Source organism: Engraulis encrasicolus, chromosome 9, assembly GCF_034702125.1.
Source record: "Engraulis encrasicolus isolate BLACKSEA-1 chromosome 9, IST_EnEncr_1.0, whole genome shotgun sequence".
NCBI classification, from domain to species: Eukaryota; Metazoa; Chordata; class Actinopteri; order Clupeiformes; family Engraulidae; genus Engraulis; species Engraulis encrasicolus.
In genome coordinates this window covers 50,998,478-51,016,237 of record NC_085865.1, presented here as the reverse complement: position 1 = coordinate 51,016,237, position 17,760 = coordinate 50,998,478, and the positions used below count along the sequence as shown (strand labels likewise).

The following is a 17,760-nucleotide window of genomic DNA, read 5'->3' as shown; positions in this document are numbered from 1 at the left end:
TTAGCATTCCGCCCAGAGGCCCATCCAGCCTGGACACTCTCCAAGCGCACACACACACGCACGCACGCACGCACGCACGCACACACGCACGCACACCTTTTAACAGACAGCGCACACACACTTTTCTCATGGCAGGCCTCCAGGCAGAAGCAGAAGCAACACACACACGCACGCACGCACGCACACACACACACACACACACACACACACACACACACACAGACGCACACGCACACACACACACACACACACACACACACACACACACACACACACACACACACACACACACACACACACACACACAGTGACTCTCTCTCTCTCTCACACACACACACACACTCCATGCTCTCACGGTAGGGGCTATTACGAAACTCATCCTGATTAGTTTGCAGGGCTGTGTGCTGTCTGTTGCAGGAGGAGGAGGAGGAGGAGGAGGAGGAGGAGGAGGTGTTTTAAACACACTGCTTCAAAAGCCAACAGCCAAAACACCATGGCTGCTCTGGCTATCTACATGGCAAATTAAATCAAGTTTCTTTTGTTTCAGATATGTACGTTTTTATCTTTTGCCAGACATGTCTCTCGACAGTGAGACTTCCGTCTTCATCAGAGGGTCACATGGATGTTGAAGTGTGACATACTTTAATTAAAACAGCTGATGTCACACTTCAACATCCATGAGACCCTCTGATGAAAACGTAAGTTTCACTGTCAAAACATGTCAGGTAAAAGATAAAAGCTTTTACATGTCTGAAACAAACGAAACTTGGAAGATTTAATATAACTTTAAAGGTACACTGTGCAGAAAATGGTCAAAAAAGGTACTGCAACTATATACTGCTCAGGGCCGTCGTTAGGCCTATTTTAGGGGGGCTTTTTTTTTTTTTTTTTTTTTTACATTTTTCCAAAAACAAATGCAGTAAAGCACTGAATACGAACCACCAAGAAGGCAAGTTAATCTGAATACAAGTTCCTGTTTGCTTATTTATTGTTTAATGCCACTTATATCCTACTGCACAGCAATAAAAGCAGGGTGCACAGCAATATGTTATGCGGGGGGAAACAGGTAGAGGATTGTGTTTTGTGACTAACACCTTGAGGAAAGTGCAACTACTTACACGGATGAAATCTTCTGGCCCAAAGTACCAATTTTCACTCACAATACCCGTGTAATAAATCCATTTGACATTGTCTTGAAATTATAGTTGAGCTTTAATATTTGTCTTAACAGTTTGAAAACACATATGAACTGATTAAAATAGCTACTAATGGAGTAAAAATGACCTAATATCTGCCGGGGATGCATCATGTTCCAAGTAATTAACCTGTTTGAATGAATCGCTTCCTGACCACTGCTTCTCCTGGAGACGCGCATAGTAACTCCTTAAACTTCCTAAAGTTCCTAAAGTTCCTAGTCCTTGTGTAAATTATGCTAATGGAATTTTTATCTAATCATTTTAACTTCCGCACATAATATTCATCAGTTGAAACATTTTGAAATGTTTTGTTTAGCTTACATATAAGGAATGTTCATTATAATGTGAATTTAAAAAAAAAAATGTAACTAGTGTTTAAAAATCGGTATGGTGCTCTTAAAATAATTGTTCAAGAAGATGCTTTTGCACAGCTCTGTAGGTGGGAAGGTGCGTAGGATATTATCCCAGTGGGGTTGTCATTCAAGTGTAAAGACATCCTGCACACTGTCCATTCCACCAACAAACTTTAATACAACATGAAGAAGGTCGGATGACCGAAACAATGTATTAAAGTTTGTTGGTGGAATGGACCGTGTGCGGGATTTCTTTGCTCTTAAAATAATGAATTCATAGACAAAACCCTGAAAAAAAATTGGCGCACGCTGTGCACAGCACACATTTCCTTCCTCTGGGACTAAGCCCCCCCTGTCTCCCTAACCTAGTGACGGGCCTGCTACTGCTCATTGAAACTGGGTTGCTTATTGCCAATTTTGATCTTTTCATGAAAGTTTACGAAGTAATAAAATAAAATGTTCTAGTATTACCCAAGTACAGTCATTTTTGCAGCTAAAAATGGCTATTTCTGGAAATTCAAAATGGCGGACCATGGAGAAGATCCCCCTTTTCATGTGTGAAAAGTGCAGTTTCCAGTCATAATGAATACTTGGTGGTGGTAAGCATTCATGAAAAAGGTAACATTAGTCAATGGAGCATGAATTCTGGAAATAAAGAACTAAAAATCTTGCACAGTGTACCTTTAAGACACAATGAAGGTCATACATCTACATGGAAAATGGACAGCATTTATGTAGTGCTTTTCCACTCCTTCAAGCACTCAAAACACTTTACATTGTATGCCTCACATTCTGACTGGGACTGAAACGTTTGCACTGTTCACTTGGATAGCACTTTTATTTATTTTCTAATCATGCAATAAAAGTACACTCTTGCATCTGCATCCAGGTGTGCGAGTTCCCCTTACTTGCTCCTATGCCTCACATTCACCCCTTCACACTCATTCACACACTGGTGGCAGTGGCTGCTACGCAGGATACCACCCCTTCCACCAGGAGCAACTTGGGGTTAAAGGGCAACTCCTGCCAATTTCAATGTGCTGTTGTATTGCTCACACTACCCTTGACTTGTCAGTACCCGGTGACGCCGCATTTTTTGGCTCAGCCCTTTCCGAGATATGAGCTATTCTAATGGGGGCAACTTTTGTTTACATTTCATAAAAACATTTTTATTTATTCCCAAAAACATCCAAAAGGATTTGCAACATCAGCTGACAGCTATCAAGCAGCGATTCCTTTTTGGAAAATATTTGGAGTAGGCCTATGCTCATTTTTTTAAAAATATAAACAAAAGTTGCCCCCATTAGAATAGCTCATATCTCGGAAAGGGCTGGGCCAAAAAATGCGGCGTTACAGGGTACTGACAAGTCTAGGGTAGCATGAGCAATACAACAGCACATTGAACTTGGCAGGAGTTGCCCTTTAAGTATCTTGCGCAAGGACACATCAATGGGGTCAGGCAGAGTGGAGCTCGAACCTGCAACCTTCGGCCTCTACCACCTGACATACCACCGCTCTAAACACAGTTGAAGGTGTTTCAGACGTCAGGGCAGACTTGTGCTAAGTTCATTATAAAACCGGTTGTGTGAGCATGCTGTGATTGTAAATGTGTGACTGTGACAGTGTGACTGGAATTGCAACTAATTCAATCTAAATGTTGAATGTTGGCTTTAATTTGATGCAGCAGTTCACTTTATGGTGACATCCTCATTATTTATACGTCACGTGTCCTTACTGTTATTGGTGCGTGTATCTCAACAATGGCAAGTTCGTTTGAGGACAACTGAAGAGCTTGACTACAAAATGACGTCCATTGCGGAACATTTTGGGAAACTGACATTTTTGTATTGGGCATTGCATCGCATTGCACTACAGTCCAAAATGCATTTCACATACCTGTACAGTGTAGGTTTAAAAAGTATATTCTCAAAATATTTGAATGGCAAAAAAAATCACATAAAAGAACACCTGAACAGTCAATTTCAGTACAATGCAAAAGTAAAAGATACAGTACACCGATACATAGGCCCTACTATACTAGATGGACCACCACACAATGCTTGACTTGACAGACTTTATTTTACAAGCAAACAATTATTCCTTTTTAACGTGTCTTTGAGGCTTTTCAAGCATTTATTGGTTATTATCAAACAGGATAGTGTAGGACAGACAGGAAGTGAGTTGGGAGGGAGAGACGGGGAAGGGCCGGCAATCGAACCCACGTCAGCCACATAGTAGACGAGTGCCCTACTGTTAGCGCCGCGGTAAGGCCACGTCTTTGTATTCCTGAGCGAACCGGATGATGCCACATATACGCCTGGTTCACTCATTCAGTCAGTAAAGTCAAGCAGTGTGCAGTGGCCCATCTTTAATGTTGAAAGTGTTTGCTAATCCTGGAATCCCTATAGTGTCACCAAGGTCATCTTGCACTATAGGCCTAGTTCACCACTCGGGGGTCAAACCCACGATCTAGTCATCACTTCCCTTCAGCATAGGAGGCACAACAGACCGATTGCTCAGCGCCAGCGATATGAGACTTCGAGAGGAAGGTTTTACTTTGCGTTCGACAGATGGATTCTGCCAGTTACAATAGCCCCTGCACCTGAACTTTTTGGGATGTATGCTATAGGCCTACTATCTGGAAAGTACCCCAAAGTGAAGGGGGTCCTAAAGGGAAGTGGGTGAGGGAGGGTTGCCTTGTCTGCCTATTCCTAGCACCGGTCCTGGGGGGAGGATGGGAGGATCCACTGGTCCTTCGCTTCAGACCAGTGGCTCCCCTGGGCATGGTGCTGCCGTGTAGACCCATTCATCAAGCTCACTACACCCCTGTTTATTTTGTTAAGATGTGCCACTTTTTGAGTTTACCAGAATTGCAATGACCAAGTCATAACGCATTACTAATGACTCAATGTCATTGTAGTAAAAAAAAAAAAAAAAGGACCTACACATACAGTGTATTGGTCGACGAATATAGGCATTCCAATGGCGTAAAAAAACACTTTTGCTCAGTTCAAGTACATCATCAAGGACAGCTCCCCACGCCAGCTTTGATCTGCCTGACCTGTTGCCTTCAGGGAGCCGCCACAGCACATGTGGATCTCATCAAGGACTTATAGCTTACAGGCTCAAGGCTAAGTGGGCTGTCTTGGACTTTTGGTTGTTGTTGGTCTCATTTGTACATAAAGTACCAATAGGCCCGACATCACGTTTTTCAGGATATAAACCACTGTAATTGTACAGTTACACAGATCACACGCACACATGCGCACGCACACGCACACATACAGATGCGCAAGCACACACACACACACACACACACACACACACACACACACACACACACACACACACACACACACACACACACACACACACACACACACACACACACACACACACACACACACACACACACACACACACACAGAGGGAAGTGGTGTCAAAAATCTAATTCAAAATATGTTATGAATAATTTCAAACATAATGGTGGTTCTTCATTCATAACTTCATTGTTCATTCATAGGATCACGGTTGGTTGGTGACCTAATACTTACTCTGTGTACTGACTCACTTGACCAGTGAAGATGATTCACAATCTTGTGTGACTTCCATATCTGTGTGGGAGAGGGACCTTTCACATTTCCACTGTTTATATTGTCCAAGCTGCGACGGGCATCGATGGAACGCCCGGAGTGCACATTCAAAAACATTGGAGCACAGAACTGGGTCGTCATGCTCGTGGACTTTTGTTTTCCATTATTTCTGTTGTCAAACATGTCACTGTGGTGGCCATTTGTTTCGGTCAGGCGCCTGCCTGCCTGCTAACAGTAGTCCGGTTGGGTCTTATTCATACACAACATCTGCATCCCATACAAGCCCTTCCATCCTCCCACACCACACCACACCATCCCACCCCGTCACCAGCGGGGCCGCACGCAGCCCCCCTACCTCAATCTGATTGGACGGACCACTGCTCCGTTAGTTCTGTTTTCGGCGAGTCTGAAGAACTAGTCAAGAACAGTTTTCGGGGCTGAATAGCGCTATTATCCCCTGTTGTTAGTGTTGCGCTGATGGCTTGACTACTTCCCAGGGGGCTGAAAATGTGAAGAGATGGACTTTGTGACGATATTTGGAGCAATTTTGGTGGTTTTCTGGCACACGGGCTCCGCATCGAAACTCTTCAGTGGTGAGTATGAGGGCTTCTCGTAGGTGGGAGAAAGAGACTACCCTTCTCCTGTTCATATGAATAACAGCTCAAACGCTTTCTTTCTTTGAAAGTTCAAGTTCAACTAACATGTTGCTCACAAACGATTGTCTTTCTAGACAAACGCACTGTTTGAAAAAGTCGCTGAGTGTGGAAGGATTCTTAAAAATCAAAATTGGGTCTGGAGTCTGTCCCGTCAGTCGGGTCTAGACTGTCCCATAGTAGCCCCCGAGTTTCAGGAATCGCGACATTGTTGCTGCGAACATCCTGTCCGAGTCCTGGCAGGGGTAGTGGGCAAAATTACGCCGCTTTCTCCGTGTGGCTGCGTTTACTGGCAATTCGCAGGAGCACGGGTCGTTTGAATAATAATAATAATAATCTAGTAGTGTCTCTGTTTTTGTTTAAACTTTGCAACGACAGTTAGGCCTACTGGAGAGTATCCGGGAATGTTATGCAGATTTGTGCATGGTGTGGAAATTGAATTATCTCTCTACTCTGCTTAGTCAGTCATGTGATACTCAGAGAAGGCAGGATGCATGTCAGATGGGCCATATGTTGTTCTGGGTTATGGGCCTTTATTTAGGCTGTGGGCAAATAAAAGCTAATGAAAGCTCGTCTTTGAAACTTAGAGTCTGTGATCTGAATGCGCAGATTTAGTTGGAGAAAGCCTTCTCATTCTCTTCTTGCAGCTGTTGCAGGATAAGTCATGAGTCATAAGGCATGTTTAAAGACACATTAACTACTCACAGGATTGGCATGATGTAACACGCACACACACACACACACACACACACACACACACACACACACACACACACACACACACACACACACACACACACACACACACACACTGGAACACAGAACTGGGTTAACACTTAAAACCACACTCACACACTTAAAAACACACTCTAGGAATGTGGTTTGATGGATGTATGGGTGTCTACAGCAGGCATTGAAACTGATAAAATTATCTTCATTCCACAACAATGTATACCATACCTTCACTGTATAGCCTACTATACCTTCACTGAAATAAAAGCATGGCAAATAACACTAATAACATAAACAATGGGGAACAGTCTGAATATGTGGAGTCCTTTTTTGTTGATGTAATAGCAAAAATAGGATGCAGATGATTTGATGCAGATTTATTTGATGTATGCGATGAAGCAAAACAAAAAAAAGATTCCAAGAAGTCAATTTTTCCTTGGATTGTTTGATTGATTGTTGTTGGGACTACTGAACGAATTTGTTCCACGCCTTGATTTACTGTAAGACATGCACAATCTTTGTGCTTTAAACTAAGCCAATAACATCATCCTTGCCCATAAGATGACCAGCTGACCCCATGCAAACGGGTTTAGGGCAATTACAAGAAGTCCATATAATGAAACCCTTCTGGATAATATTGCCTGGGATGTGTTTCCAAGAAAAATAAGCAGTAAGCCTTTAGTCTAAGTAGTAGGCCTTCTTACTGTATGTATATCACATCACTAAGAGTTTATGCATGAAATAATTTTGTCAGCCTACATACAATATTTTTTTCTTGCACACACAAATAAAATGCTACCGCCCACAGCTAACCATTTTCCAGCAGCACCTTGATACAGGAGCATATGGACGTGTGTGTGTGTGTCTGTGTGTGTGTGTGTGTGTGTGTGTGTGTGTGTGTGTGTGTGTGTGTGTGTGTGTGTGTGTGTGTGTGTGTGTGTGTGTGTGTGTGTGTGTGTGTGTGTGTGTCTGTGTGTGTGTGTGTGTGTGTCTGTGTGTGTGTGTGTACGTGTGTGTACGTGTGCGTGCGTGTGTGTGTGTGAGAGAAATTTTGTCAATGTCTTATTTCAATGTTTTTAGTAAACTGCACATTGTAGATCGGTCAAACAAACGCAGTAACTTCAGTGCTAACCCTGTTACATAGATCTTTGACAATAAAGTAGGCCTACACTTGACTTGACTTGACTTGACTTGATGTGTGCTCCTGCTCTTAATAACCCTACCCCATAACATCACTAATACAGTATTAAAGTGACCATGTCTTATTGTCTATGTCCACACCTTAAGTCCATGTCTATGTCTGCATGGGAAAGTCAGAAACGTAATTTCAATTCTTTGTATGCCCAGTGCATGTAAAGAAATTGACAATAAAGCCGAATTGGACTTGGACTTGGACCATGTGACCTGAGATGACTTGGTACCAGCTGGCCCAGAGCTAACCAATATTGTGTCCAGCACCTTGATACAGGATCATGTACAGTCCTCCTGCTCTAGATAAAGTCATACCGTAACAGCACTACCACAAGGTAACCATGGTGGAGGCCTCACTTAACTACTCCCTTTTTCACTACACTAACGAAATCAGAGATTAAATTACCATACATTACATTACACTTAGCTGACGCTTTAATTTTATTCAAAACGATGTACAGTTATTATTTTTCAGGGTATTGGTTACAGTCCCTGGAGCGATGTGGGATTAGGTGCCTTGCTCAAGGGCACTTCAGCCATGGATGGAGATGTAGGGAGAGGTCAGGGGGGATTCGAACCTGCAACCCCTAGATTGAAAGACCAACTCTCTAACCACTGGGCCACGACTGTCTTCACAAGGTCAGTCATGGGTAAGCGGTAAGGGCGTAAGACTTGTAGCCCAAAGGTTGCGGGTTCGACTCCCTACCCATCAAGGCTGATGTGGGTATATATATTAGCCAGTGCTCTCCCCCATCCTCCTCCATGACTGTGGTACCCTGAGCATGGTACCATCCCTTCGCACTACTCCCTTGGGGCGCCACTGGGGACTTCTTCCTCCTTGCACGGGTGAGGCATAAATGCAATTTTGTGGAGTGCTGTGGCACAATGACAATGGCAGTTGGAGTTCCCCAAGTGGGCTGTCTCACTTCACATGCCTCTCTCTCCTCTCCATTGTAGGCCAGCGCATCTGTTGACGTGGCACAAAGTGCCCATGCATACAACTAACCAAAATTGACTTCAGTTGTACAGTTGGAATTCCTTTAAAGACTTGAACCATGGCTACAGCTGGAGTCAAGTTTGACCCTATTTTAAGCAAACCTGCGATGATTTCACCTCTGTCTCTTCCTTCTTAGGCCAGCGGAACTGCTGGCGCGGCACGGAGCAGCCATGCTACCAGCTGGCCCACAGCTAAACAAAATGTGTCCAGCAGCACCTTGAAACATGTGGACAGTCTTCCTGCTCTAAATAACCCCATAACCCCATAACCCCCACCCCATAACATCACTACTAAGATGTTCGCTTATCTCACCACTAGCCTCGCGCACCGTCCTACGTAGTTCCGGCAAGAGACTTGGCTCCGCACTACGTTTAGTAACTGTTTTCTGTGGAGCGATGTTGAGCGTTAAGATTTGGCCTGTAGTCTGACAAACGGTCCTACATTGTAATTTTATCCTACGGTAGGATGTTCTGTCAGACATGTCTGTTATACGGTCCTACATCGCCAAAGACAGACGTCAGACATGTTTGTTCAACAAATGATCCTGATTTTTCCGAAAATGTCCTTCCCGCTTCCTGCAATCGCGTCTGATGAAACAACCTCCAGACCATGAATATGAAATTAAATGGTAGAATTATGGGATGGTCAGGACCAGGCTATCTCACCACCTCTTTCTCCTCCTGTTTAGGCCAGCGGATCTGCCGGCGCGGCACGGAGCGCCCATGCTACCGGCTGGCCCACATCCCCGACCCTCGGCAGCGCGTGAGCTTCGAGGGGGCACGTGAGGCGTGCCGCGGGGACGGCGGCGAGCTGCTGAGCATCGAGACGGAGGACGAGCAGCGGCTGGTGGAGCGCTTCCTGCACGAGCACACGGGGGACTTCTGGATCGGCCTGCGCCGGAGCCTCAGGCACAGGGAGCCTGGCGTCAGCTGCGCATCGCTATACTATTGGCTGGATCGCAGCAAGGCCACGTATAGGTAGATTACACACACACACACACACACACACACACACACACACACACACACACAAACACACACACAAACACACACACACGGAGCCTGGCGTCAGCTGCGCATCGCTATACTATTGGCTGGATCGCAGCAAGGCCACGTATAGGTAGATTACGCACACACACACACACACACACACACACACACACACACACACACACACACACACACAGACACACACACACACACACAAACACACACACAAACACACACACACACACACACACACACACACACACACACACACACACACACACACACACACACACACACACACACACACACACACACACACACACACACAGGGAGCCGGGAGTCAGCTGCGCATCGCTATGCTATTGGCTGGATCGCAGTGTTACACTCCAACATAAGAATGGCCCTCTTGGAGCAAACTATAAAATCAACCTTAACCTTTAAAAATATCACAGCACCTTTTAAAAGTATCGCCCAACCAGTGGGATTTTAATTGTGCAAATTGACAGTGACATTACAAAACATAACTAGACTGCCTGTGCAGTCGCCTTCTACTGCTTAAGGTATATCCCCGAAACGCGACGCTTCCAGTCCCCCATCATTCCTTCCACTCCCGTCCACCATTTTGTAAACGTATATGATACATACAGACGTGACATGACGTGCATAGGCTTAAAACCAAACGACTATTGTGAAAATGAAGCAAAAAATGGGGCAAATGGTAATACTGTTTTAATGGTTCAGTGGATATACCACATTAGGTACAGTGTAATAACCAGTGTAACACCGCCATTTTTTAAACTTACATCGTGTGTTTGTGCGTAAGTGGTAATAGGGCTGCACGATTATGGAAAAAATCATAATCACGATTATTTTGGTCAAAATCATAATCACGATTATTAATCACGATTATTGATTTTTGCAGATTTTTTTGAAAATTATAACAAGATGAAATATAACCAAGAATGAATTACATACGGGATGAGAGAAATAAAATGAATTGTAATAATTATGTAAAGGCAATAGCATGAAACTTAAGTGGACAGATTTCAGGCCAGAAACACCAGCCTGTCAGTATGTTCTGGCTTCAAGGACGCTCTCAAAAGTAGGTCACTATTGCCACGATTAAATCACGATTAAAATCACAAGTTCGATTTCACTATGTTATCACGATTTTGATTATTTTTCGATTAATTGTGCAGCCCTATGTGGTAATACATGGTATTGCATATTGTTACACTGGTATTACACTATATTACATGGTATTGCATACTGTTACACTCGTTATTACACTGTACCTGATATTGCATATTGTTACACTGGTATTACACTAGTATTACATGGTACTAAATATTGTTACATTGGTTATTACACTGTACCTAATATGGTAGATTCACTGAAATGGTGAACCATTAAAATAAGGTGTTACCGGGCAAATCAATCCTCCCAGTCAGAAGTTATGGGCCAAATGAAAATTCCGCCATTTTGAAAGTGTTGTCTTCCAAACTCAAATCAGTTCATGAACCTACCCTAGAGCATTCACACACAAAATCTGGGACAAATCCATCCACCCGGTCAGTAGTTATGGGCCAAACAATAATTCAGCCATCTTGAATTCAGCCATCTTGAAAGTGTTGACCTCCAAACTCGAATCAGTTCATTAACCTACCCTAGAGCATTCACACACCAAATCTGAGACAAATCCATCCACCCGGTCAGAAGTTATGGACCAAACAAAAATTCGGCCATCTTGAATTCAGCCATCTTGAAAGTGTTGACCTCCCAACTCGAAGCAGTTCATGAACCTACCCTAGAGCATTCACACACCAAATCTGGGACAAATCCATCCACCCGGTCAGAAGTTATGGACCAACAAAAATTCGGCCATCTTGAATTCAGCCATCTTGAAAGTGTTGACCTCCAAACTCGAATCAGTTCATGAACCTGCCCTAGAGCATACACCCAAAAAATCTGGGACAAATCCAAACATCCGTTCAAAAGTTATCGCGTTAACACGAAAGACCTTACGCGGCGGCGGACGCGGACGCGGCGGACGCGCCGGCGGCGGCGCACGCAAAACCATTACATCCCCGACACTCCGCGTTTCGGGGATATAAATAGACACAAAATCCATGTCATACACAAAACACAAACCATCGCATGGCTGGAGAGGCAACAGCCAGCATCTCAGTCATAGGGCTTTCAGGCCGACCAGTATGGAGCCGGTGTCGGTGCCAGCACCAGTTATGTTCGGCACCAAAGTGCGAACCGCCCATGTTCATAACGGGCTCTGAACTTTTTCCGCACGTGACTTTGTTACCCGGATGAACCTGCTGACGGCCACGGTGTCGTCACAGTTCGCAGAGAAAAAAATAGTATTTTTGGGTTCGCGAACGCCAATAGCTGTGGCGTGAACACGACGGCCGGTTCACGATTAGGTGCGGGAACGGGCTCCAGCACGGTTCTCAGTCGGCCTGAACGCGCTATAAGAGAGCCTCTGCTGAGCAACTGGATCTTGCAGCTTTTATAGGGCTTGATTGAGGGTCAGGTGCTGCCAATCAAGCCACTCTCAGTTACCTATTTGGAGTTAATTGGAAGGAAAGCACTGGGAACATACAATCATAAAACACACAGCCGTAACAGCAGCAAGGCTGCGTATAGGTTAGTTACACACGCACGCACACACGCAGGCAGGCACGCACGCACGCACACACACACACACACACACAGTGAGCCGGGAGTCAATTGCGCTTCGCTATACTATTGGCTGGATCGCAGTAAGGCCACGTATAGGTAGATTACACACACACACACACACACACACACACACACACACAGACACACACAGCCACACAAGGCCACTCGCTTGCTTGCTTGTGCACACACACAAAACAAGTGCACGCACACACACACACACACACACACACACACACACACACACACACACACACACACACACACACACACACACACACACACACACACACACACACACACACACACACACACACTACAGTACTGGCTCTATTGAGCACACATGCACTCACACACACACATGAATGTACACTCTACAGTAGGGATATGGGGGAACATGTAAGGGTTAACGTTCGGCGAGAAGGTCGCTACCGTGGAATAGCAGCACGACAGAGAGAATCTTTAGACCCCGACGCGGAGCGGAGGGGTCTTGTTCTCTCTGAAGTGCTGCTATTCCACAAAGCGACCGACTCGCCGAAAGTTAACCCGCTTATTATATGGATATACTTAAATGACTCACACATGGCGGGGACATTTCTTTAGGCCTATTTAATGTTAAGATTGTTGCTGCGCAAAACAAAACAGTGCCGTTGTGGAACACCGCTAGGCAACAGCTAGGTAGCCAGGACAACAGGTGTTGTCTATCACAGCAGCTGATTAGAGTCTTGTTGAAAAGTCGCTTTAGCAGTGAAAAGTCTTGTTGCCATTGACAGCGGTCTTTTATAGACCAACCCGTCCGTTATCGAAAAATAACAGACGTGCGAACGTTGGGGAGCCCCGTTGAAATGAATGGAGCATTCGACCGATGACGTCACAACCATATAATAAGTAATAATAATGAATAAGTATATGGCGCATAGTCACATTGGCATTTGGCATAGATAGTGGAAGAGCATGAGTGAGGGAGTTCATCATGGTATGACGAAAATGGCTTAGGGGTTATGCAAGGCGCACGTTCACACACTTCTGACTCTATCATGCACGCACACACAAAGATTTGCGAGGGAACTGGCTTGATTTGTATTCTGTTCTTGAGCTGCCACTGCTTTAAGGGCCCTGCTGCTGCTGCTGCTGGTGTGTTGCTGAATGTTGCATCATGGTCTGACTGCCTGCTAGGCCACAGATGCAGGAAGCTCCACTCTGATAATCCTTAAGACACTCTGCACATTTCCCACACTCACAAGTGTGTGAGAGAGTGTGTGTGTGTGTGCGTGTGCACGTGCGTGCGTGTATACATGCCCTTGTATGCTCGTCCTCCTCCTCGTCCCCACTGCACTCCTGTTCAGTTCCACAGACTGGAGCGTAGGGCTGCACAATTAATCGAAAACAATCGTGATTTAATCGTGGCAATAGTGACCTACCTTTGAGAGCGTCCTTGAAGCCAGAACATACTGACAGGCTGGTGTTTCTGGCCAGAAATCTGTCCACCTAAGTCTCATGCTATTGCCTTTACATGATTATATTACATAATAACATATACATAATCACATAATTACATAATTCATTTTATTTTGCTCATCCCGAATATAATTAATTATTGGTTACATTTCATCTTGTTATAATTTCCAAAAAAATCTGCAAAAAAATCAATAAACGTGATTAATAATCGTGATTACGATTTTGACCAAAATAATCTTGATTATGATTTTTTTCCATAATCGTGCAGCCCTACTGGAGCGTATGCCAATAGAGGCTGACAGGCACTGCCATACAGTAAATACTGTGCACGACGGCTGAATGAAATGGCTGTTGCTCCATGTTGCTGAATACATTTGTGCTGAAGATAATACAGTTGGTAAATGGGAATGAACAGAGCGAATAAGCCAATACTGTCTATGTGTGTGTGTGGATCTGTGGATCTGTGTGTCTGCGTGCCTGAGTGTGAGTGTGTGTGCGTGTGTGTGTGTGTGTGTGTGTGTGTGTGTGTGTGTGTGTGTGTGTGTGTGTGTGTTAGGGGTTGACCGATACAGGTTTTATACCGATTTTCTTTTCATCACCCTTGGCCGATACCAGATTTCCGATACCAGATATTTGGGGCCGATATGGGTTAAAAGAATGACAAATGACAAATATTTCAGGTCTCAAGTTAAAAATAAACATTCCTTTAACATTATCCAATTTAGGTAGAACTTGTAACATTTAAACACCCACTCTAACAATCAAGTAATGTCTAACAATTAAGTAATAAAAAAAATAGTGTCTTGGTGCTTTAAAAAAAATACCCGAATGACATAAATTAATAAATATTGCGTATCGGCCAAAACCACGCGCGTATCGGCCGATACGATACACTTGGAAAACGCAAATATCGGCCCGATACCGATACGATATATATATTGGTCTATCCTTAGTGTGTATCTGCCTGTGTGCGTGCATGTGTGAGTGTGTGTGTGTGTGTGTGTGTTGTACGTGTCCATGCATATACAATGTGTGTGTGCATACATGTGTGTGCGTGCATGCGTACTTGCGTGTGCGCGCGTGCGTGTGAGTACTTGCGTGTGTGTGTGTGTAGGAACTGGCAGTGGGATTAGCCGTTGTGTGGGCGTGAGATGTGCATGGTGCAGTGAAGCTAATACTGTGTGTGTGTGTGTGTGTGTGTGCGTGTGTGTGCGTGCGTGTGTGTGCGTGCGTGTGTGCCTGCATCGATGTGTGTGTGTGTGTGTGTGTGTGTGTATGTGTGTGTGTGTGTGTGTGTGTGTGTGTGTGTGCGTGCATCGATGTGTGCGTGCATCGATGTGTGTGTGTGTGTGTCTGTGTGCGTGCTTGCGTCGATGTGTGTGCGTCTAGGAACTGGCAGTGGGATGAGCCGTCGTGTGGGCGTGAGATGTGCACGGTGCTGCTCCTCAGACCCCCCTCCACCCCCACACAGCAGGGCTGGCTCAACTACAAGTGGAACGACGTCAGCTGCAACCTTAAACACAACTTCATATGCAAATATGCTGAAGGTATAATACTAGAACACACACACACTCACACGCACGCACGCACACACACACACACACACACACACACACACACACACACACACACACACACACACACACACACACACACACACACACACACACACACACACACACACACACACACACACACACACACACATACACACACACACACACACTTCAAACACAACTTCATATGCAAATTTGTTGAAGGTATAATACTAGAACACACACACACACACACACACACACACACACACACACACACACACACACACACACACACACACACACACACACACACACACACACACACACACACACACAACCTCAAAAATAGCTTCATCTACTAGTCATCAGTATGTGTGAGTATGTGCGTCATCGTCATTCATTAGACGGAAAGACCATGTGAGAATGTCTGTGTTTGTGTGCGTCATTAGAAGGAAAGATGTGTATACGTGTGTGTGTGTGTGTGTGTGTGTGTGTGTGTGTGTGTGTGCATGTGCGTGTGTGTGTGTGTTGCACTGTATGACACTGATGATACTGGATGTCTTTCTCCCTCTTCCTCTCAGAAAAGAAGCTTGATATAATCACTACTCCCGCCATCCCCAAATACACAGGTGAGAACATTGGCAGTCACTCATGAATTTAAAAAAAATCCACAGGTGATGTCATTTGTGCCAATTTATTTCTAACCATTGATGATTTCATTTCCATATGTGCAGTAGTGCAGGTGTGCATTGCAGTAGAAACACATGTTGGGATTGGTCATGAGTGATTTGCCTCAAAGCTTTTGTTCTTTGTGTTGTGTATGTGTGTGTGTGTGTGTGTGTGTGTGTGTGTGTGTGTGTGTGTGTGTGTGTGTGTGTGTGTGTGTGTGTGTGTGTGTGTGTGTGTGTGTGTGTGTGTGTGTGTGTGTGTGTGTGTGTGTGTGTGTACAGTATTTGTGTTAGTTGCCATAGTTAATAAGTGTGTAAATAATAATCGATATGTATCGATGCATTGATCCTACTGACAACGATTGAATCGAATGGCATCGTATCATGGGGCATTCTTAAGTATCGAAAATGATCGAAACACTGGCCCCTGTCCAGTGCCCTAGCTCCAGAACATAGTAGAAGTGGAAAAGTAATTGGAAAAACTCGAATCGAATCATATTGTATCTTGGGACATTCTTAAGCATCGAAAATAATCGAATTGCTGCCTTAAGAAATCGATACCGAATCGTATCGTCATGGAAGCTGTGATTTAGGTGCTGTTTCCACGTAGCTGGATATTTTTATATGTGGATATTTTTTTCTCCTGGTTGGTGGTTTTGCATTGGTTTGGCCTTCCGTTTCCACGTAGCAGATATTTAAAATCCAGGTATAAAAAGCAGGAGAAAAAATGCATTTGTTACATTGGAGGATTTATTTTTATCCACATGTTGCGTTTACACCTAAACAGGAGAAAAAAATACCCTGCTAAAAAATATCCTGCTACATGGAAACAGCACCTTATACACCTAATAATGAACCCATCCCTCTCTGTACTCTCAGATGCTCCAGTTGTATCTGTGCTGCCCAACCAGCCGTCAGTCACAGGAGGAGGCCTGGACGACGGAACCAGCGTCTCAGAACCATCTGGTAATCATAGCAACCCCATGGCAACATTCCACCACCACACTGAGATGCTACCACAGTCTCCCCTCTCTATCACATCTGCTTCACTGCTGTGTGTGTGTGTGTGTGTGTGTGTGTGTGTGTGTGTGTGTGTGTGTGTGTGTGTGTGTGTGTGTGTGTGTGTGTGTGTGTGTGTGTGTGTGTGTGTGTGTGTGTGTGTCTGTGTGTGTGTCTGTGTGTGTGTCCGTGTCTGTGTCTGTGCGTGCGTGCGATCAGACTGGTGCATGTGTTCACATGTGTGTGTGTCTGTTTGTGTGAGTGCATGTGTGTGCGCGTGTGTGTGTGTGTGTGTGTGTGTGTGTGTGTGTGTGTGTGTGTGTGTGTGTGTGTGTGTGTGTGTGTGTGTGTGTGTGTGTGTGTGTGTGTGTGTGTGTGTGTGTGTGTGTGTGTGTGTGTGTGTGTGTGCGCGTGCGTGTGTGTGTGCGCACACGCCTCTGTACATGCATGTCTGTGTGTGTGTGTATTTGTGTGTGTTTTTGTTTATGTGCATGCGTGTGCATGTATGTGCGTGTGTGTGTGTGTGTGTGTGTGTGTGTGTGTGTGTGTGTGTGTGTGTGTGTGTGTGTGTGTGTGTGTGTGTGTGTGTGTGTGTGTGTGTGTGTGTGTGTGTGTGTGTGATCTGAAAATCTGAAGTAGAACAAAGCATGGAAGAAAAAAAAGATCAACACCTGCACCTGCAGTTTTTAGCCAACAGGGGGA

At 44.7% G+C, this 17,760-nt stretch overlaps 1 protein-coding gene across 1 annotated transcript in view; it reads left to right on the top strand.

The window, feature by feature from the left end:
• The first annotated feature begins 5,066 nt into the window (after nt 1-5,066).
• laynb (layilin b) overlaps nt 5,067-17,760 on the top strand; it is a 17,804-nt gene continuing 5,110 nt past the window's right edge. The window contains exons 1-6 of the mRNA XM_063206331.1: nt 5,067-5,735; nt 9,404-9,692; nt 9,769-9,834; nt 15,243-15,400; nt 15,973-16,020; nt 16,939-17,025. Of these exons, the coding sequence (XP_063062401.1) occupies nt 5,660-5,735; nt 9,404-9,692; nt 9,769-9,834; nt 15,243-15,400; nt 15,973-16,020; nt 16,939-17,025 (724 nt within the window). The 5' untranslated portion in view covers nt 5,067-5,659. The remainder of the gene's footprint in view (nt 5,736-9,403; nt 9,693-9,768; nt 9,835-15,242; nt 15,401-15,972; nt 16,021-16,938; nt 17,026-17,760) is intronic.